This window comes from Ictalurus punctatus, unplaced genomic scaffold, assembly GCF_001660625.3.
Source record: "Ictalurus punctatus breed USDA103 unplaced genomic scaffold, Coco_2.0 Super-Scaffold_100046, whole genome shotgun sequence".
NCBI classification, from domain to species: domain Eukaryota; kingdom Metazoa; phylum Chordata; class Actinopteri; order Siluriformes; family Ictaluridae; genus Ictalurus; species Ictalurus punctatus.
Genome location: NW_026521087.1, coordinates 1,762,873 through 1,783,459, shown reverse-complemented (window position 1 = coordinate 1,783,459; position 20,587 = coordinate 1,762,873). Strand labels below are relative to the sequence as shown.

Here is a 20,587-nt window from a genome sequence, read left to right as displayed (position 1 = left end):
TTTTCTTATTAACTTTGTGGGAGAGAAAAAATAGAAGGTGGTGCATGAATGACTGTCTATAGCTGCTATAATGTAAGGGATAACAGGAACTAACTTGTCTCACAGGTGTTCTGTAACATTAGACATGACTATAAACTGAGAAAAAGTATGATGTGTCATTCTTTAATAAAATAAGAAATTCTTCTGCACACTCTGGTATGAAAATAATCAACTTCAGGGTGGTGACAGATTTATTAAACATTATTAACTTTGGGTTTAACTTAATATGTAAAACTAAATAGAGTTCCCCTCATTTCTCTCTCTCTCTCTCTCTCTCTCTCTCTCTGTGTGTGTGTGTGTGTGTGTGTGTGTGTGTGTGTGTGTGTGTGTGTGTGCGCGCATGCGTGAGTACAGTGGAGTAAGTGAAGCGTGTTGGTGAGAGCGTGCGTGGAAGACTGAGGTTTTTGTCACTTTCTTTCTCTTATTTTCCCCTTCTACAGTATCTCACAAAAGTGAGTACACCCCTCACATTTTTGAAAATATTTGATTATATCTTTTCATGTGACAGCACTAAAGAAATGACACTGTGCTACAATGTAAAGTAGTGAGTGTACAGCTTGTGTAACAGTGTAAATTTGCCATCCCCTCAAAATAACTCGACACACAGCCATTAATGTCTAAACCGCTGGCAACAAAAGTGAGTACACCCCTAAGTGAAAATGTCCAAATTGGGCCCAATTAGCCATTTTCCCTCCCTGGTATCATGTGACTTGTTAGTGTTACAAGGTCTCAGGTGTGAATGGGGAGCAGGTGTGTTAAATTTGGTGTCATCGCTCTCACACTCCCTCATACTGGTCACTGGAAGTTCAACATGGCACCTCATGGCAAAGAACTCTCTGAGGATCTGAAAAAAAGAATTGTTGCTCTACATAAAGATGGCCTAGGCTATAAGAAGATTGCTACTACGAGAAATAAGCTCATAGCAACACTGATGAAATACACATTTTTTTTTACATCTGCACATAATTATTAGTTTAGCAGCTTTTTTAGAATAAAAAAAGTCATGTATAAGTCTATATAATGAGTCTTTACTGGTCACATATACAGTGAAATTGTTTTCTTCACATACTCCAACATGTCAGGAGGCTGGGGTCAGAGTGCAGGGTCATGATATGGCACCCCAGGAGCAGAGAGGGTTAAGGACCTTGCTCAGTGGGCAGCTTGACAGGATTGAACCCCCAACCTACTGATCAGTAAGCAAGAACATTAACTGCTAAGCCACCACTGCCCCAGTGTGTGGGAGTGAGAGGGGGTATAGTGTGAGAGATGAGAGAGAGAGCGCAAGCGAGAGAGAGAGAGAGTGTGTGTGTGTGTGTGTGTGTGTGTGTGTGTGTGTGTGTGTGTGTGTGTGTGTGTGTGTGTGTGTGTGTGTGTGTGTGTGTGTGTGTGTGTGTGTGTGTGTGTGTGTGTGTGTGTGAGTGAGTTTTCATAGCATCTACTACTTCTTACCCCACTGTTTTCTAACTACTACAAATATAGACTTCTGAACACCGCCAATAAAAGCTTAATAACAGAATACAGCAATTTTTGGGAAATTGCCGTTCCCGAGTTTGGCCACACGAGGGCAGTCATGTCCCATCCGGCACAACACACGACGCCGCCTAAAACAGAAGGTAGGTTGTAGGTATTGTACTACTACTACTGATTCTAGTAATGACCTCAATCGAAGTAATTAAATACGTAATGAAAGGTGTTGTCTACCATCAGAATCCCAGTTCATAATTGTGTTTGATTGGCCAAGTAGAATAAAGTGTCCGTTTCTTTTTGAGCTTATTGGACATATCACATTGCTGTAACTATCTCATTGGCACTACTTAATTGCTCATAGTTTATTTGACGAATGCAACTGCTGTGACATATTTTGCCAATCTTAAATTCAGCTGTTATTCTGGAGGTGCAGTTTTGGTTGATGCATCACATTTAGGTTCAAACACAGTGCGTATGGGAAAAGAGAAGGCCAGTGATTAGACAGTGTGAAGGCTGACTTTGTATTCCTACTTGTGTGTGATGTGTGTTATGTTAGTTTCTCTTGCACAACTGTCGAAGTGCATATGCTTTCCTTGTGAGTGACACTTTTTAAGAATGAGATAAGGGTTTGAGACAATGTAGCTAATTTCAACATTCGAGAGTCCATTATATCGTGCATTTGCGAGAGCTGATAAAGCAAGGCCTGATAGTTGTGTTTGCATTCCTTTCTGTGGTGCTTGTAAGTTAGTGAAGTACTTGTGTGGTAGAATGTGGACTGGGTTCAAAGTGAACATAGACATTGGTGCTGATCCGCTGAATGCTGGGCCTACTAATAAAGGCTTGTGCTGCTATGTGTGACCTGTAGTTGCAGTGGACGTAGGACTGTAGTATATATGGGCCTTGAGTCCAAAAGGACGTGCTCAAAAGGAACGTCTTGTGTTTGAAACAGTAATGTCAATGTTGTACAAACACAGACGGCTTTTTCTAACCTCCTTACGCTGATGAGTGTTTTGGCTGTATGCTTTACTATGTATGTTGTACCCAAAGTTCCTGACTATTGTGTTGTACTACTACTACTACTACTACTGCTACTAATGAAAACATTAGTACTGATAATACTAATAATGTTTTGCATCTGTGTGTGTGTATTTAGAGAGAGAGACAGAGAGAATGGGGAAGAAGAAGACGTTAGCAGGTGAAAAGCAGTGCCTAGTGATTGTTTTCGAAAAAGAGAGCCATTGTGTGACTGTTGGTGTAAGGCCCGCCTCCTCGCCTGTTCTCAACTAGGTCCTGTCGAGTGTGGATAAATAGGTGGGCGCTGCGCGAGAACTTTTATTGAGTGGTTTGACTTCGAGAGCAGCATCATGTCTGGCAGAGGCAAGGGTGGTAAAGGACTCGGCAAAGGAGGCGCAAAGCGTCACCGTAAGGTGCTTCGCGATAACATCCAGGGGATCACCAAGCCAGCTATTCGCCGTCTGGCTCGCCGTGGTGGTGTAAAGCGTATTTCTGGTCTGATCTATGAAGAGACTCGCGGCGTGCTGAAAGTGTTCCTGGAGAACGTGATCCGCGACGCCGTCACCTACACCGAGCATGCCAAGAGAAAGACCGTGACCGCCATGGATGTGGTGTACGCCCTGAAACGCCAGGGACGCACCCTGTATGGCTTCGGCGGTTAAACGCTCTAACACCGAACGACGTGAACACAACGGCTCTTTTAAGAGCCACCCACATGTCTAGAAAAAGAGCTGTTCCGTATGGGGGGGAAAAGGCTTTTTCTTTCATGAAACATAAGGTATCAAACGCTGTACAGAGGTAGCGTAAGTGGTAGATCTATTTGTATTTTTTGTAATAAACTATATATATATATATATATATATATATATATATGTGTGCACAGTATTCAATATTATAAACTGTTTGATTAATACGATTTAGAAAATGATTTTAGTATAAACTTACTTCTATATTTCTCTCTCTGTCTCATACACGCGCATACATGCATATATAATATAAAACGATTTTTTCTCAAGCCAATTGTTTTTTCATAGTGCACGTTGTCCTGAAAGTACAAGGGCGGGAAGGGAAACAAAGCGTATCGGAGGAAGCATGGAGGGAGGGAGGAAACAGAGTGCAGTAGGAGGCGCCATGCAGGGGGAGGTATCGAATTGTGTCCAATCCAAAAAAAGGTGTCTTGTCTGGGCGTCATTAGCATGTGGGTCTGTAAATAGAGCGGGCGCGAGGCGGGCGCTAGTCATTTACTGTTCGTATACTTGAGGAGCAGCATCATGCCCGATCCAGCCAAGACCGCGCCCAAGAAGGGCTCAAAGAAAGCCGTGACCAAGACGGCCGGCAAAGGAGGCAAGAAGCGCAGAAAGTCCAGGAAGGAGAGCTACGCCATCTACGTGTACAAGGTCCTGAAGCAGGTGCATCCTGACACCGGCATCTCATCCAAGGCCATGGGCATCATGAATTCTTTCGTGAATGATATTTTTGAGCGCATCGCCGGTGAGTCTTCTCGTCTGGCTCATTATAACAAGCGCTCCACCATTATCTCCAGGGAGATCCAGACCGCCGTGCGCCTGTTGCTTCCCGGGGAGCTGGCCAAGCACGCCGTGTCCGAAGGCACAAAGGCCGTGACCAAGTACACCAGCTCCAAGGAAAGCGCGTTAAGCCGTCTTCATCAACCCAACGGCTCTTTTAAGAGCCACCCACTTTTCATACAAAGAGTAATTTTCTCTCTTTCGCTTTCTCTCTCGCTGTGTGTGTGTGTGTGTGTGTGTGTGTGTGTGTGTGAGAGAGAGAGAGAGAGGGAGGGGGAGTTCTGAAGCGCTGCACTCCCGCGGATGTTCAGGCTTTTGGGTAATTCCAGCAGTCTGCTAAATGCAGAGATGAGTAAATCTAAACGGTTATAGCACGGTTTCGGGGGTTGTATAATCTGAGCAATGCAAAATGGGACTTTGTGCTGCTAAAGTTATTCGTATTAAGATTGTAGCAACAGGAAGTAGTTGAAAATGGTTTTCTAATAGCACATAATCATTCTAAATCACGGGTGCCAAAACTTTTTCTTGTGAAGGGCCAAAAATCAAACTTGATTGAGGGCTGTGGGGCAAAAGTAGTTGCATTATACCAAACTGTATTATATTAAAATTAAAGTTGCCATGGTTCTCATTTATCATTTCATAATATTTACAAATAAATCAATTAATAGAAAACTTAATAGGTTAGTCTGTATCTGCTTCACTAATGCAGTTTTATTTTCAGAGTTCTATAGTTCAATGAAACTTATAGTATAATTAAAACATAGAACCAATCCCATTTATAATACATGTTCAATACCTACTGCCTGCAATATCAGTGACCTCTAATGAGACACATGAAGCTGGACCTTATTTTTCAAAAGTTTTTCCAAATTGGGATGCAGTGGACTTACTGTCAAAGTCAAGATATTATGGTGGTGAGAGTCAGTTACTTTACATCTCAGTTTACACTTGTTTAAGTTCATCAGACTGAAAGTCTGTTCACAGTGGTAGGTACTGCCAAACAGAGACAGCATCACTTGTGCCTGTTTGCACATCTTTGGGAACCTGTTTGCTGGGACACATTTGTAGAAGTCTGTCAAGGGAAGGGACCTGAACTTGTGTTTGAGTTCTGAATCACACTGAAGCTCAATTGGTTCCATCTGAAGATCATCACTGACTGTGTCCACACTGATGGTGAAAGGTTGAACAAACCACTCAAAGTCAGATGCAGTGTGTCTGAAGTCCTCAAAGCGACTGTCAAACTCCTGGATAAGGTTGCTGAGAACAGCATCATACTCAGGTACCTTCTCTTTCATCATGCCTGCCTCTCTAAAACAGGGAAAATTGGCTAAATTTCCTGGATGTGGAGATGAGCGAGAGAGGAACAGTGTGAGACAGGGAGTGAAAGAAGAGAGAGGGAGGCAAATAGAATAAATAACTGACAAAACGAGGAAATTAATCCATGATAATTTAAGAGAACTTTGACACAAAATTTATCAGCTTGATTAACAAAAAAACCCAAAGCTGACACCACTGGATATAAATGCTAACTAAATATAAGTATTAATAATAACAATAACTGCACATAAAATTAGGGTGCATATTATAATTGTGAATGTTACCTGCTGAGAGATGTCTTCTGAGCAGCAGTAGTTTTTGTTTGTAGGCTCTGATGTGATAAAAAAGCTGGGTGATAATCTGGTCTTTTCCCTGGAGCTGAACATTTAAAACATTGAGCAGCTCTGTGACGTCCACCGGGAAAGCCAGGTCAGAAAGCCATTTCTTATCCATGGGCTCTTGAATACTACCAATCTTGCTTTCCTGAAAAGCTCCGATCTCATCACGCAGATCAAAAAATCTCCTGAAAACTTTTCCTCTGCTCAGCCATCTAACCTCCTGGTGGTACAACACATCACCATATTGTGCATCCATCTCATCCAACAGTACCTTGAACTGCAGGTGAGAGAGCACCTTGGAGTGTATATCATTCACAATTTTGACGACGTCACGCATCACATCCACAAGCCCGATGGATTGGGCACATAGCTGTTCTTGATGTAAAATACAGGAAATCTGATAGCTGGCCCGTGTGGCACTTTCTTGAGCTGATGAAGGACGTAGCAGTGCGCTCTGCTCAGATCGAAGTTTAGCAAGCAGCTCGTTAGCCTTCTGTTTTATGCCTCGCCACTGTCCTTTGAGAAAGCTGAAGAAGGTTTTAAGGTTTAATGACGGATTTTGTACTCTTTCAAAACAGCAACTGACTGCTTGCAAACTAGACACACTGCCTTTGAGTTGATTTCAGTAAATAAAAAGTCAACTTGCCAAATCTTTTTAAATTTCCTCTTGTCTGTGTGCCAGTGCCTGGATCTCTCCATTATTACCTGTCTGTTGACTGTCGCAATGAACGCTGGCCTTGAAGTATGCATATACATTAAATAAAATTCTAATTCTTATTCTCTACATTTAATTTCAATTTACATTTTTTGTAGCTCAAAAATAATAATAAAAAAATGTTAAATTAGAAATGAAGATCAGCATCAATTAACCCCCCCCCCCCCCCCCCCCCCCTTCTCACACATGGCATGGCGGGCCAAATCAAGTCACCACGGGCCAACTTTGGCCCACAGCCCGTAGTTTGGGCATCTCTGATTTAACTGTTGTAGTAGCACATAGTCATTTGAACTAATGTGACATTAGCACAAAGTCATTCAAAAGAGTGTTCTAGTAGCACATAGACATTGAAAAGAATGTTCTAGCAGCATGGAATACAACACACACACACACACACACACACACACACACACACGGCTATAGCGGAGCCTATAGTCACGCGCGCTGTGCTTTACACTGCCCCCAACGCGCTCTGCTTCCGATACTACACACACCACTCGACAGCTGCAAAGACATCAGGCTCGTTCCCAAGGCTCCTCTTTAACTCGGCCCAGAACGCATACGACGGCAGTGCCTGCTTTTCGCCGGTTTTTACACACCACATCGCACCAAATGCGCAGCCCGCCGGCTTGAGCACAACGCGCGCCGCGCCTTTTCATGTGCGCTGCGCGAGACTGTTGCTCTCTAGCCGGCCAGGCCGGGCCACGGGAGAAACGAGAAAGCCCGTCCTCGCTCAGCGTGTGCTTCAACGTTTTGAATCTCGTCTTGCGAGTGGGATTTTCACCGAGAAATGCCACGAGAAAACACATCTGAGCGCGCGCCGCGTCCGTGCATTCATTCAGCGGCGCCCCGAGTTGAGTCTACAACGCTCTCATATCTGTTTTTAAGACCAGCCCCCGGCCCCGGGGAGGGAGGATCATCCTGTGTTACACACTAACGTACAGCGTACGACTCGTGTATTCTACGCAGTTACAAGAGAGATGGCAGAAGTCGCACCCGCTCCCGCCGCCGCGCCGGCCAAAGCGCCCAAGAAGAAAGCAGCTTCGAGAGCAAAAAAAGCCGGCCCTAGCGTCGGCGAGCTGATCGTCAAAGCCGTTTCCTCGTCTAAGGAGAGGAGCGGCGTGTCTCTCGCTGCTCTGAAGAAAGCGCTGGCTGCCGGCGGATACGATGTGGAGAAGAACAACTCCCGCGTCAAAATCGCCGTTAAGGGTCTCGTGACTAAAGGCACTCTGGTGCAGACCAAAGGGACCGGCGCGTCTGGCTCTTTCAAGCTGAACAAGAAGCAGACCGAAGCCAAGAAGCCCGTGAAGAAAGCCGCGCCCAAAGCGAAAAAGCCCGCCGCCAAAAAGCCCGCCGCTACTAAGAAGCCCAAGAAGGTAGCGGCCAAGAAACCCGCCGCCGCGGCCAAGAAGTCTCCTAAGAAGGCGAAGAAGCCCGCCGCCGCCGCAAAGAAAGCCACCAAGAGCCCGAAGAAGGCGAAAAAGCCCGCGACCCCTAAAAAGGCAGCCAAGAGCCCCAAGAAAGCGAAAGCTGTCAAGCCCAAGACCACAAAGCCTAAAGCGGCAAAGGCGAAGAAGGCAGCACCCAAAAAGAAGTAAAGACGTTTGTTTCTTTCATGCCTTTGTTCCTTAAACGGCTCTTTTAAGAGCCACCCATATTTTCCTTTAAAGAGCAACATTTTCAGTCAAGCTTTATGGAATCAAAGCAATACACGTTAGAAACATACAATAGTATGAATACGCATATCTACTACATATCATGTACACATAGCCACAAGCTGATACTGATTAGAGTACAGTAGAATAGAATCCTGATCGTGATTCCTAAACGTCATTCCTGATCTCCAAAACGATCACAGAATATGTAGGATAACATATTTATACATAATAAATCAATGTTAATGATAAGAATAAATAAATTCAGTATACAGTTGTTACTTCGTGCTTTTGTATGAATATTCCCTTCTGTCTGTTTTCATTCGCGCTCTCTCTCTCTCTCTCACACACACACACACACACACACACACACACACACACACACAAGCACAAACAGGGGTGGGAGGGGTGACGCTGGAATTCGACGGCCTGTTTGTGATTGGCTAATCTGCCATTGCGTTCTTAGCGAATAAGAGAGTGGCCGTTTTGTCTATATCACGGAGAGCTCGGGGTGTAACGTTTATTTCGGAGTTGTTAGAACAGATTTGAGCATCAAGATGAGTGGCAGAGGAAAAACCGGCGGAAAAGCTAGAGCTAAGGCCAAGACTCGTTCATCCAGGGCTGGACTTCAGTTCCCCGTGGGACGTGTGCACAGGCTTCTGCGTAAAGGCAACTATGCCGAGCGCGTCGGTGCTGGCGCTCCGGTCTACCTAGCCGCAGTGTTGGAGTATCTGACCGCTGAGATCCTGGAGTTGGCCGGTAACGCCGCCCGTGACAACAAGAAGACTCGTATCATTCCCCGCCACTTGCAGCTCGCCGTGCGTAACGACGAGGAGCTGAACAAACTGCTCGGCGGAGTGACCATCGCTCAAGGTGGTGTGCTGCCCAACATTCAGGCTGTGCTTCTGCCTAAAAAGACCGAGAAGGCCGTCAAGACTAAGTAAACTCGTCCACTGCTGCTTTGTCAGTACCCAAAGGCTCTTTTAAGAGCCACCATCTCTGCTTCAAAAGAGCAGTTTTACACCCGTTTTTCTACTGAAAGTGTGCACTAGAAAGTCAGCACGTTTGAAATGAAAACAGATGCGTTATACTTTGCTAATAATTATGTGATTACGTTAAGTAGTAGTAGTAATAATAGTGGTAGTTAGCGTGTTGTCTAAATGAAATCTGAGGAGTGAAATTGTGCACTTTTAAGACAGCATATTTATAAATAAAAAAAGGACGATAATTTTGTAGTCATGATTTAATACCATATTTAAGTAATGACTATGAGAACAATAGCAGTTAGCGTGCTGGTTAAATGAAGTCTGAGGAGTGAAAATGGTTTGTGACGGCGTTGTGTGTGTTTCTAATGAACAAAGCATTTGTGTTAGAGAGAGCGCCAATAGAATAGAATAGAATAGTGGCGGACGTCTTGTGTTTCGAACGGTGGCAGAGAAGACGGTCCAATAGTCAACAGGTGACGTAAAACGTTCTATCGAATAGCAGACGAGCGCGTTCGAGACGCCCAATCAACGTAGGGCGGCGTTATGGCTTAAAAAGGCCGCGTTCGCGCGCGCAGTTTATTCTGTTTTTCTATCCGCGAAGTGCAGAGTTTGACGCTATGGCAAGAACCAAGCAGACCGCCCGTAAGTCCACCGGTGGCAAGGCGCCAAGGAAGCAGCTCGCCACTAAGGCTGCCCGCAAGAGCGCGCCGGCTACCGGCGGCGTGAAGAAGCCTCATCGTTACAGGCCCGGCACCGTGGCTCTGAGGGAGATCCGTCGTTATCAGAAGTCTACTGAGCTGCTCATCCGCAAGCTACCCTTCCAGCGCCTGGTGAGAGAAATCGCTCAGGACTTCAAGACCGACTTGCGTTTCCAGAGCTCGGCCGTCATGGCCCTGCAGGAAGCGAGCGAGGCATACCTGGTCGGTCTGTTCGAGGACACCAACCTGTGCGCTATCCACGCCAAGAGAGTGACCATCATGCCCAAGGATATTCAGCTGGCCCGCCGTATTCGCGGAGAACGCGCTTAAACCACAACTCCGTCTAATAAACACAAAGGCTCTTTTAAGAGCCACTTCCTCGTCTCAGAAAACAGAAAATTTTCTTTCTTCGACAGTTACATTATTAGAACGTGGTACAGAGATAAAATGACACTTTTTTTAAATATATATATATATGCATGTTTGTGTATATATATGTTTAAATAAAATCAAGGTTTATAAAAACAAGGTTTTATATTAAATATAGTGCTATGAATATTAATGTTTGTTTATATAGATGAGCCGTTAATTGTGGTTATGTCCGAACAACACAATGCACAGTAATGAGCTGTGTCTGTAAAATAGCCCAAACCTACCTTCAGTTTCAGGCGGCGTTGTGTATTGCGCTAGATGGAGCTTGACTGCCCTCGTGTGGCCAAACTCGGGAACGGCGATTTTCTAGAAGCGGATTTCTGGGCAAGAACTATTACATGATATTATTATTAATCTCTCTCTTCCCTTTTGTCCCGTCCATGATAATTATTGTTGTTATTTAACAATTGTAGACATGAGCTCATGTTAAAATGAATAAATAGGGAATAAAATGGTAATAACCTTATATATTCTCGAGCGAAATAGACGAGGCCACCTAGGGAACACATGAAGTTACGTAGGAGCAGTGATGAGAATGAAATGACTAATAATATTAAGAAAGACATTAATAATGTTAATATTAGCAATTAATTTGTGTAATTTATTATGATAACTATACTGCTATGTACATGATATAATGTTAATGTGTTAATATGTTGTGTTAAAATGTGTGTTGTCCTTATACCGTGTCTAGGTCAGTCTCCCCGGCGCGCGCGCACAGACATATGTAGTCAAATCGGAGGAGCGAGCCATAAGATCTGTTATGACGTCACGTTCAGAGTTCTGTAAGTTTCCTGATGGTATGCTTGACGGTTGTTCCCTTTATGACGCCGCGAATGTCGAGGTTTTTAAACGTTGTGGTATCTGAGCAGGCGTCTGTATTCATTTGAACGGAGTAGTATTTAATCATTGGTCTATCTAACCTTTTCATGTGCTTAGTTTCTTTGTTTGTTCATCTGTCGTGTTTAAGAATGGACATTGAAATAATATATCCAGATATCTGTACAGCTGCTTTGTGACAATGTAAACTTAAAAAAAAAAAAAAAAGCATTTCCATGTCTAGAGAATAGGGTATGTTCTTTAAAAAAATAAATCATAATGATGATGCTGTTAAACATTTCAGAAGCTCCGTGTATTGTCCTTGATACGTGAAAACTAGACAATGCACAGTAATCACACTGATGAGCCGCGTCAGTGTAAAATAGCCCAAACCTACCTTCTGTTTCAGGCGGCGTTGTGCTGGATGGAGCTTGACTGCCCTCGTGTGTCCAAACTCAGGAACGGCAGTTTCCCTCAAGGGGTATTCTGTTCCAAGTTTTGTGGTAGTTAGCCAAGAAATATTACGATTACTATTACTCTCTCTCTCCCCCTTTTTAAACCCGTTCATGATAATTATTGTATACATTACCTTTATTTTTGTAATGTTCTTCCCTATTTGTGGATATTCTCGAGTGAAATAGACGAGGCCATGTAGTTACCTAGGAGCAGAGTCTAAAATATCTTTTTGAAGAACCTCAAACTATTATCATTTGCTATACTATTGATCATTACGTTACATACATCTTATTCGTATATGGAAAGTACTTAATGAAGATAATATACTTTAGATTTTTTTATGTAACCATTCAAGTATTTGTTGAAATGCTTTTGTTACTGATAAATACATGTACATTTAAATTGATTTTGTTCTGTCTGTGATTTTGTAGATCTGGATGTTCAGCTGGTCTCAGATCAAGCATCCTCCTCTGTACTGACTCCACTATCCCCAGCTTCATCCTATTCATTAGATTCCACAATTGTCCTGGAGTCCACACGAAAGAGTAGGAACCCAACAGGGTTAATGGAGCAGAATGAAGCAAGACAGGTAAGCTTTGAATAAATGCATTTAAAATCCTCAATTACGTAATTGTTTATTATTGATACTTATCTGTAGAAGTGTTTTGTAAATGTATTCTCGACATAAAGGAAAGGCATTAAAAATCCTCTTAAATTTCCATGAGCATGTCATAACGATGTAAGATGTTTTGACAGAAAGTTGATTGTGTTCTGAGGGCCAATCCAAAGGGTGAGGAAATCTTCAAGGAGTATGAAAAGACCAAAACACTAACATGTCTGCAACCAGGACGTTCACCATCTGTTTACGTGTGGCATATGTTAGAGCTACATGGGTAAGAATTGGAGGTCACTTCCCTCCCTTTATCATCACAACAGATTCATGTGGCACAGATAAAGAATGCTATTCTGTGTTGCTATAAAAGGAGAATTTATCCTTTAACTTCTTGCAAAACATACACACTTGCAAAGTAAATTGATTTATTTTGAAAGGATGATTCCATGGTCAAGTGTGAAGACCAATTATGCACTGGGAATTGTGACACTTTTTCCATACCTCCAAGATCCTTTCTCCAAACATGGATATGTAAGTTTTGTCTGAAAACCCAAACCAGTGTGTGTGTTTATATTTTCTTCCCTTTTATAGTTTTAAAGTTAAAATGATCTTGTTTTAGATGAGTGTTTATAGGTTGCTCAGCTTTGTATTTTCCACTTGTTTTTGTAATTTTATATAGTCATTGTGTGAACTTATTGTGTTGAGTAATTCATTCTTGAAGCCAAGAACGAGATGCCTCTGTTTGGGTCTTTTCTTAAACAGGAACACTACTATGATCCTTTAGGGTAATACTGGCTTCATTGCATGCAGGATCAAGACAGTTCAACATAACACCTGTGCTGGCTCCCGGTGTTATTCCAAGACTGTTCTTCAGGATGGTCCAAAAAACAGACAAGAATCTCTCTTAACTTGTCAACAGCGATTTGGTGAGGAGTGCAGGGAGGCGATATCTACAATACGACATTTCACTGATGAGAAGATGAGCGACTTTCCAGTATTGACCGAAGATGGTCGGTGAGGATGCATCATCTTCAGTCCTGGATTTGTTCACTTGTTTCCTTGCTGTATCTGGATTGGTAAGAAAATATTTAGCTTTGGAAATAGTTTTGAAAAGGAAATGACCTTCTCTGTAGTTATTAAAGGAGTTCACTGGTACAGTAGAGAAAGGAGTTGTTCAGTGATCACCATAACAACAACAGGCCGGACCAAACTGAGAAATTCAACGTTCTAATCTTTTATATCCCAAATGTATGCATAAATAACACAGCAGATCTTAATTTTTAGTATTTGAGCTTTTATCCATTTATGTCCTTTGTGTTTAAACCTGTATGAACCTTGTTTAAAGATCGACCACGATTTCTCCATGATGTTTGGTGACAAAGTGTCTCAGAAGTTCCTGGCAATGTGGTCAATATTCTTCAAGCCAAAAATCATTGCAGACTGCAAGACTCTTAAGAATATGGGCGAGCTGCTGTCAGGAACTGAACCTGAATCTGAGGACTACAATGGTCAGTATAAACTATTTTGTATTTTAAAAATGTTCCAGTCTTTAAAAAAATAATTAAAGAGAGATCATTTAATTATTTTATGATGTCTTTACGATGGGACAGCGACATGTCCTCAATCCTTTTGCAGCTGCATCTGCTCCCTCTAACCTCAAGAGGCCAGAAAAAAATATCCAAGATCAGTTCAGCTCAAGCAACCAGCCATCTTGTGAGCTGTCTTAAGGTATGCAAAAGTTAATATTTAAACATCAGATCTTAATTTTAAGGAGCTCTTGAGGTGTAGGTTATTCTGAGACCTGCATCTCATTTTGCTTACTCCACCTGCAAACAAGATGTGACGGTGCTAGTGATAATGTAAAGAACATGCAAAGAGTTTTATTTTCATATTTATTTTATGTCCCTTTGCTGACCTTCAGGAAGGAGCCAGTGTGAATACCTTCATTGAGAGTGCTGACACAAGACAACCATTTCTCCTCTGCATCGGTGAGCGAAAGAAGGATATCCCAAAGTTCTACGTTATTATCGACCAAAAGGCGATCCCATGTAAGGCGCACACATCAGTGGCAGCTTTTGATGAACTGTTCAAAGCTCACTATGTCTTCAGTTTCTGATATGATGAAGCTCTTTGTGATTTCTACACATTTATCCAAACCACTATATATAACATCGATGTCGGAAGAGCAATGGAGAGCCTGCGTGTTAAAGAACTTCGAGCATGATTGCTGCAGCGAGATTAACTGCCTTGAAGATGTTCACATGTTTTGTATGTAAAGCACACCTTAGAACTTGTTTGGTTCTTCGTCAACATTTAAAATTTCAACATGGTTTATATCCTAGCAAAAAGTTACATTTAAAATGTGGAGAGCCAGGTCGCCTGTTATCATTTTGTACTTATAGTGGCTTCCGAAAACACCTCAGCAAGGTACATAGTCACACTATGGATCAGGAGATTGATACTAATCAGGATCTTTCCACTCAGGGAGAATATGAGGCGGAATGTTCAAATGATCGCCCAAGTTTACAAAGTTGGAGTTTACAAAGACATTAATGATGGGTCGTGTTTCCAAAACCATGCACTGTTCCCTCCCTATGGAGTTCGTCTAGTTTGGGCAGAAATTATAAGGCTTGTAATGTTCCTTTGGTGAAGGCTTAACTTTCAAAACTCACTTCTGCGTTGGCCGGTAATTGAACCCAGGGTCTCCCGTGTGGCAGGCAAGAATTCTACCACTGAACCACCAATGCTTAGTTTAAATAACTAAAGACAGAGTAAGCTGTTCAGGTAAGTATTGTGCTGCTTCAGCAATTTGGTTTCAGATTTGAAAAGGAGAATCCTAAGTCTCTTCCTTATTTCAGCAGCAGTCACACACTATATTTCCAGATACTGTATAATATTATAATATCTCCTCTCTGCTCAACACGCATGTAATACAGTCTACATACCGTAGAGAAGTGTTTTTCAACCACTGTGCCGTGGCACACTAGTGTGTCGCGAGAGATCGTCAGGCGTGCCGTGAGAAATTGTCCAATTTCACTTAGTCTTAAAATTCTTATTTATTAATTATTATCTGCAAATAATAAGTCATGGTTGAGTGTCTGTGCTGTAATATAGTGACTGGCAGAGTAATATAATATTCGTCTAGGTGGCAGTAGGTAATTGCCTCCTACCTTCTTAGAGACAAGAGAATTAGTGACGCATGCGACAGGTCGTGGTGGCAGTGATGAAGAAGTTTTTAAAAAGGAAAAATGCAAACTCCGAACTGGGCCCTGGACAAGACTGTGACCCAGGTGAAGGGCCTAGTATGAGTGGTGGTAAAAAGAAAGCAAAGATGGTGAGCTCGAGGCAATACAGCGAAAGCTATCTTTCGTTAATATTTACTTTCACCAGCGATGAGATGACCCCGACTCCATTATGCTTGGTGTGTGGCGAGAAGCTGTCCAATAGCGCCATGGTGCCAAGCAAGCTTAAACGCTATCTCCAAGTGAAACACCCGTCGCTTCAAAACAAGCCGATGGACTATTTTGTTTGCCTGCGTGAAAACACCGAAACAGGCAACATTAATGAGAAAAACCACAAAGGTAAATTAGAAAGCCCTCAAAGCTAGTTGCTGAACTTGTAGCTAAATGAAAAAAGTCCCACACTGTGGCAGAGACGTTAATACTACCTGCCCGCAAAGACACTGTCAACGAGATGCTCGGCCCTGACGCGGTTAAAGACATATCTAAACTCCCGCTCTCAGATAACACAATCGCCAGACGTACTGATGACATGTCTACAGACATCGAAAGCCATGTTTTGGAAAAGATATGCATCAGTAGTAAATTTGTGTTGCAACTTGATGAGTCTACGGATATTCTCAGCTCTTGGCCAATGTGCGTTTTGTGGATGGAGATGCCATTAGCGAAAACTTCCTATTTTGTAAGGCACTGCCAGAAAAAACAACAGGAGAGGAAATTTTTTGGGTCACATCAGAATATCTTGAGCAGGGAGGACTTACATGGGAAAATTGCACAAGTGTTTGCACTGATGAGCTGCAGCCATGGTCAGGCACACCTAAGGCTTCGTTAGCAGAGTGAAGGAAAGAAACCCAGATCTTATTGTTACACACTGTTTTCTGCACCGTGACCCCTTCGTTGCAAAGACTTTACCAGCAGAACTAGTTCCTGTGGTGGATGATGTTGTGCACATAGGGAACTTTGTAAAGACACGACCTTTGAAAAGTCGTATATTTGCATCTTTGCGTGAGGAAATGTGAGCGAAGCATAAAGCCTTATTGCTCCATACGGAGGTCCGATGGTTGTAGCATGACAAGTTGCTGGCCCGTGTGTATGAGCTGCGGGAGGAACTTAAAGTGTTTCTGACAAACGAGAGGTCTGATTACTCAAATCTGTTTGCAAGTGATGAGTGGTGTGCAAAGCTGGCATACCTGGCAGATATGTTTCATCATCTGAATGAACCGAACACACGATTGCAAGGCCGAAATGAGAACCTGCTTACAAGCATGGATAAAATAAATGGATTCCATTTAAAGGTGCACCTCTGGCAACAACATGTGCAAAGTGCCAACCTTGAGATGTTCCCACTCACAGAGGAGCGGCAAGATCACCCTGCTGCACTGTGCGAGGTAATAGGTAAACATCTGAAAACTCTTGAGGAGAAGTTGTCATTTTATTTCTCTTCAGCCTCCACTGAATGCCTTGACTGCTGTTGGAACGGACATGACTTTACAGGAGCAGGAGGAACTAACTGAACTGAAACAAGATCGTGGTTTAAAGCTAAGATTTGCTGAACTTCCTTTGGACAGTTTATGGTTGACTGCTGCCAAGGAATTCCCCATTCCGGCCAACAAAGTTTTGACATTGCTCCCATTTTCCACAACATATGTGTGTGAGCTGAGCTTTTCAAGCCTAACTGCTATAAAAACTAAAAACAGAGAGAGACTGAAAGCTGGTGAAGAAGAGCTTTGTGTATGCCTTTCTTCAATTCCTGCCAGGATATCGGCTTTGTGTTCATCTAAACAGGCCCAGGTTTCACACTGAGTGAGTATAAATAAATTGAGAAACTATATTGTAATTATATATACTGTATTAGGCTACAGAGTGCCATTCTGTAACATTTTTGGTTGGTGGTGTGCCACAAGATTTTTCCAATGTAAAAAATGTGCCATGGCTCAAAAAAGATTGAAAAACACTGCGTTACACTACACAATTTAAGAAGCTACACTTACTTCTGCTTCCATTGTAACACTTTTCAGTTTTGGAGCAACAACAACAGCAACAACAGCAACAACGACAACAACAAAAAAGTGTTGGAACAAAATAAATCTTATTTTCCATTACAGGTTGCAGGTATTCGTGGGTACAATGCAACACTGTTCCACACACAAATAACTCTTTTGAATGGTTAAATGACAAAAATCAGAAAGCGCCACCAGCATATCTGACAAAGATGACTCATGAACCAATTCTTTAATCACTAGCTGAAAACGACGTTTTGAATTTACACAAACGTCAAATAACAAATACAACATTCTACTTTCTCATGAATATGGTATAGTGCATTGCTTAATCAGCAGTTTTTCTTAGAAAGACAAGATATTTAAATTGAATGAATTTAATGAAACCACACATCAAGCTATCTTTTCTAACAGAACATTAAATTTAGCATTAGCTCCCAGTTCCAGAAAGTTCTAGCCAGACATTCAGGGGGAAAGAATCAGAACAAAATGTAAAATAAAAAAAGTAGTGAAAGATGAAAGTGAAGGAATAAACGAGGGGTTTGTGTCTTAGTTGTTGAGTAATTAAAAACTAAAAAAAAAGCTGTGAGATTCAGCGTTTGTCACAACGATGCCAAACGCTCTCCCGACTATTTCTTTGGGATTGTTCCCAAACTGAGAAATCAAGGTTCTTCAGTCATGCTTCCCCCACAATCAAGCTTTGGAGTTGACTCCATATTCACAACGACTATAGAGTCGACTCCAAAGCTTGATTCCTTTGAATCGACTCTATTCCCATTACCTGGTATCTACGAATTGACACCAGGTATTAGGAATCGCCCTGTTAATCATGATAATGATCCTATGTACTTAATACTGTGGGTTGTTCCCCTAACCTTTAATTCGAGATTTGTGCTGAATCGATTCTTGGAACAGACTCACTCAGCGTTGCAATCGATTTCAGAATATTAGCAAGGGTTTGAATCGTTATCATTTCCCTTGCTTCCATTTGTAGGAAGCTGCCTTAATCATGATGTACCCAGGCTACGCAGGCAGGACCGAGCTCCGGGACAACCTGGAGGCCGCTTCAGATCCGTCTACATGATTGTGCCCGACCACGCCGTCATCGCAGAGGTGTGCTCGGGTGCCGTCATTCATTACATTATGTAATGAACGCAATAACGGATGTATTCTGGCGTGTTACAGAACTGTTTCACGTTGTCTTTTTTGCTGTAGGTGGACTTGTGAGCTGAGGGCTTCAAGTCCAGTGAGACTCTGGCGAAGAAGATGATTCAGCTGTATAAGCTGTGCAGCAAGCAGCTTTCCCGGCAGGACCACTACGACTTCAGCATGAGAGTCGTCAACTCTGTTATCGTCATGGCCGGGTATGTCCGTCTACGAACAGGGTGAACATATTAGATTAGATTAGATTCATCCGTTGTTTTTTCTAAATTGTTAATTAAAACTATCTATAAATGTAACAGATGTCTTGCTGGAATAAATCGAGCGTGTGTGTGTGTGTTCCAGGTCTCTGATGCGAGAGAACCCACACCTGAGTGAGAACGTGGTGTTGATTAGAGCGCTACGATACTCCAACCTGCCCAAGTTACTCAAGGATGACGCAGAACTTAAAATAAAATAAATTGATAAATAGTAAAGAACGCCAAAGCTTACATATGGAGTATCAAAGGTCATTATCACAGGATCACTGGAATCAGGAGGAAATAACCCTAACCCTAGGAGGAAATTCCAGGACAAATTAGGAAATACAATTAACTGACATTTGCAAATTCTTTGCAACTAAAAAGCTGTAATTATATAACTTTTTTTAAAAGCATTTAAAGTATATAACATTAGCACCTTGTAATGTTATACCAGATGAAAAGTAAAGAATCCTGGAACATCTGAACATCCATAATCTGAAAATCTTGAGCCTAGAGTCAATCGAGTCAATCCAATCTTTCTTGTGTGCGTTTAACGGTATTCTGTCGGACCTCTTTCCTGGTGTGGGCGTCCCCGAGCATGACTACGGCGCGCTTTAGTCGAACATCGAGGCAGCTCTATGCGCCCGCTCCCTGCAGCCCGTCTCCAGCATGACCGCCAATGTGATCCAGCTGTATGAGACCATGCTGGTGCACCAGGGCGTCTTGCTGGTGGGCCCTACAAGAGGCGGTTAGACCACGGCGTACCGTGCCCTCGCTGACCCACTGCGCACCCTCCACGAGACAGAGGGCTGCGAGGTGAATCCCTTCTACAAGCCCATCGAGACCGACGTGCTCAACCCACAGTCAGTAAGCTTGGACGAGCTGTATGGTGAAGACGACCCTCTCACACGGGATTGGAGTGCCATCAAACCGTCCCTCGGCAGTGACACCGCCGACACGCACAAGTGGGTGGTGAGTGACGTACCTGTGGACGTGCCTGTGGATTGAGAAAATTACCCCCGTGTTGGACAACAACAAGACGCTCTGTCTGGCTAACGGTGAAAGGATCAAGCTCACACCTTCTACACACATGTTATTCGAGGTGTTACCCATCAGAGACAGGTAGCACTGGTCCTAAAAACCATCACAAACAAGCACAAGCATGTCATTTCCAAGAAGATTTTTTTTTTTACATTAAACGTGTTCCTGATGGAAAGGTCACACATAAACGTATCTTTAAGACTTCACTCTTTCACACGCCTATAACGAGCGATAAACGCATTCGAAGCATGTTATAAAGCCTCCGTAATGCATTACGCATAGTATTTAAATAAATATTATTATAATAACATGCACTACACTACATTATGCATTATGAATTCTTAACGTATTGTTAACACGTCTTTACTGTGAGCGGGATGATGACCAGACGCAGGCAGGCTCCCGGGTACTCATATCCGTAGACGTACTGATACAGAGCCATTCTGGCCACGCACTTATCCAGATCCACGTCCCAGTATTAGCACAGCTGCTTCTGCCACTCAAAGTTACTGCTCGAGTCCACCTACGTGAACACATACACAAAGACATGTGATATATATATGATCTCATTGTATACGAATTGGGCATTCTCGCTGACGATATAGCGTATAATGAGTGCATTCATACTGTATAAACCTGGGAACTGATTTGCATATGCACTGCTGTCAGAGCTGCAGTTATTTTTAAAAGATTTATTAACAGCTTCTGACCAATCAGATCTGACCACACCCATGATTCCCTTTGCTCTGAAGAGAAGGTGTGTAGCCATCTGTACCCTTTCATTGACGAGCTCAGTGACGATGTCTCTGGTGTGGACATCCACAGTAAT

At 42.7% G+C, this 20,587-nt stretch overlaps 5 protein-coding genes and 1 long non-coding RNA gene across 12 annotated transcripts; 5 read left to right on the top strand and 1 right to left on the bottom strand.

Moving 5' to 3' along the window:
• Positions 1-3,700: 3,700 nt before the first annotated feature.
• On the top strand, positions 3,701-4,602 carry LOC128629955 (histone H2B-like). The gene is made up of 2 exons (XM_053678514.1): positions 3,701-4,167; positions 4,580-4,602. The coding sequence occupies exons 1-2, from the start codon at positions 3,792-3,794 to the stop codon at positions 4,600-4,602; spliced, it is 399 nt and encodes a 132-aa protein (XP_053534489.1). The 5' UTR covers positions 3,701-3,791.
• Positions 4,603-4,733: 131 nt separating this feature from the next.
• LOC128629987 (general transcription factor II-I repeat domain-containing protein 2A-like) lies at positions 4,734-10,927 on the bottom strand. The gene is made up of 5 exons (XM_053678554.1): positions 10,873-10,927; positions 10,650-10,683; positions 10,412-10,518; positions 5,648-6,228; positions 4,734-5,382 (listed from the first exon to the last, which is right to left on the bottom strand). The coding sequence occupies exons 4-5, from the start codon at positions 6,036-6,038 to the stop codon at positions 4,868-4,870; spliced, it is 906 nt and encodes a 301-aa protein (XP_053534529.1). The 5' UTR covers positions 6,039-6,228; positions 10,412-10,518; positions 10,650-10,683; positions 10,873-10,927; the 3' UTR covers positions 4,734-4,867.
• Positions 5,907-14,440, top strand: LOC128629991 (histone H1). Of its 7 annotated transcripts, XM_053678564.1 has the most exons (10): positions 6,838-8,010; positions 10,882-10,972; positions 11,416-11,487; positions 11,894-12,051; positions 12,219-12,355; positions 12,513-12,606; positions 12,838-13,151; positions 13,421-13,583; positions 13,686-13,803; positions 13,997-14,440. In XM_053678564.1, exons 1-2 carry the CDS (start codon positions 7,397-7,399, stop codon positions 10,916-10,918), a joined length of 651 nt encoding a protein of 216 aa, XP_053534539.1. In that variant the 5' UTR covers positions 6,838-7,396; the 3' UTR covers positions 10,919-10,972; positions 11,416-11,487; positions 11,894-12,051; positions 12,219-12,355; positions 12,513-12,606; positions 12,838-13,151; positions 13,421-13,583; positions 13,686-13,803; positions 13,997-14,440. The 7 variants fall into 7 exon arrangements, 6 of the variants coding, with proteins under 6 accessions (XP_053534539.1, XP_053534543.1, XP_053534540.1 ...); XR_008394204.1 differs by lacking the exon at positions 6,838-8,010 and adding an exon at positions 5,907-5,984 and having other exon boundaries at positions 11,894-12,355; XM_053678568.1 differs by having other exon boundaries at positions 11,894-12,355; positions 12,995-13,151.
• LOC128630014 (histone H2A) lies at positions 8,435-9,109 on the top strand. The gene has a single exon (XM_053678594.1). The coding sequence runs from the start codon at positions 8,629-8,631 to the stop codon at positions 9,013-9,015; it is 387 nt and encodes a 128-aa protein (XP_053534569.1). The 5' UTR covers positions 8,435-8,628; the 3' UTR covers positions 9,016-9,109.
• Positions 9,633-10,125, top strand: LOC128630003 (histone H3). The gene has a single exon (XM_053678583.1). It carries the CDS (start codon positions 9,675-9,677, stop codon positions 10,083-10,085), a length of 411 nt encoding a protein of 136 aa, XP_053534558.1. The 5' UTR covers positions 9,633-9,674; the 3' UTR covers positions 10,086-10,125.
• Positions 14,441-17,524: 3,084 nt separating the features above from the next.
• LOC128630078 (uncharacterized) lies at positions 17,525-20,068 on the top strand. The gene is made up of 2 exons (XR_008394318.1): positions 17,525-18,678; positions 18,821-20,068. It is a non-coding gene; the product is annotated as an uncharacterized LOC128630078 (long non-coding RNA).
• The last annotated feature ends 519 nt before the right edge of the window (positions 20,069-20,587 follow it).

What these genes read in the sequence shown, in the direction of transcription:
- LOC128629955 (XM_053678514.1), top strand. Translation starts at nt 3,792, where the DNA reads ATGCCCGATCCAGCCAAGACCGCGCCCAAGAAGGGCTCAAAGAAAGCC. An exon ending in GTACACCAGCTCCAAGGAAA is followed by an intron (nt 4,168 to 4,579) that starts GCGCGTTAAGCC and finishes TTTCTTGTGAAG; the next exon opens with GGCCAAAAATCAAACTTGAT.
- LOC128629987 (XM_053678554.1), bottom strand. Translation starts at nt 6,038, where the DNA reads ATGCGTGACGTCGTCAAAATTGTGAATGATATACACTCCAAGGTGCTC. An exon ending in CAGAAGACATCTCTCAGCAG is followed by an intron (nt 5,383 to 5,647) that starts GTAACATTCACA and finishes CTCCACATCCAG; the next exon opens with GAAATTTAGCCAATTTTCCC.
- LOC128629991 (XM_053678564.1), top strand. Translation starts at nt 7,397, where the DNA reads ATGGCAGAAGTCGCACCCGCTCCCGCCGCCGCGCCGGCCAAAGCGCCC. An exon ending in AAGGCAGCACCCAAAAAGAA is followed by an intron (nt 8,011 to 10,881) that starts GTAAAGACGTTT and finishes TACCGTGTCTAG; the next exon opens with GTCAGTCTCCCCGGCGCGCG.
- LOC128630014 (XM_053678594.1), top strand. Translation starts at nt 8,629, where the DNA reads ATGAGTGGCAGAGGAAAAACCGGCGGAAAAGCTAGAGCTAAGGCCAAG.
- LOC128630003 (XM_053678583.1), top strand. Translation starts at nt 9,675, where the DNA reads ATGGCAAGAACCAAGCAGACCGCCCGTAAGTCCACCGGTGGCAAGGCG.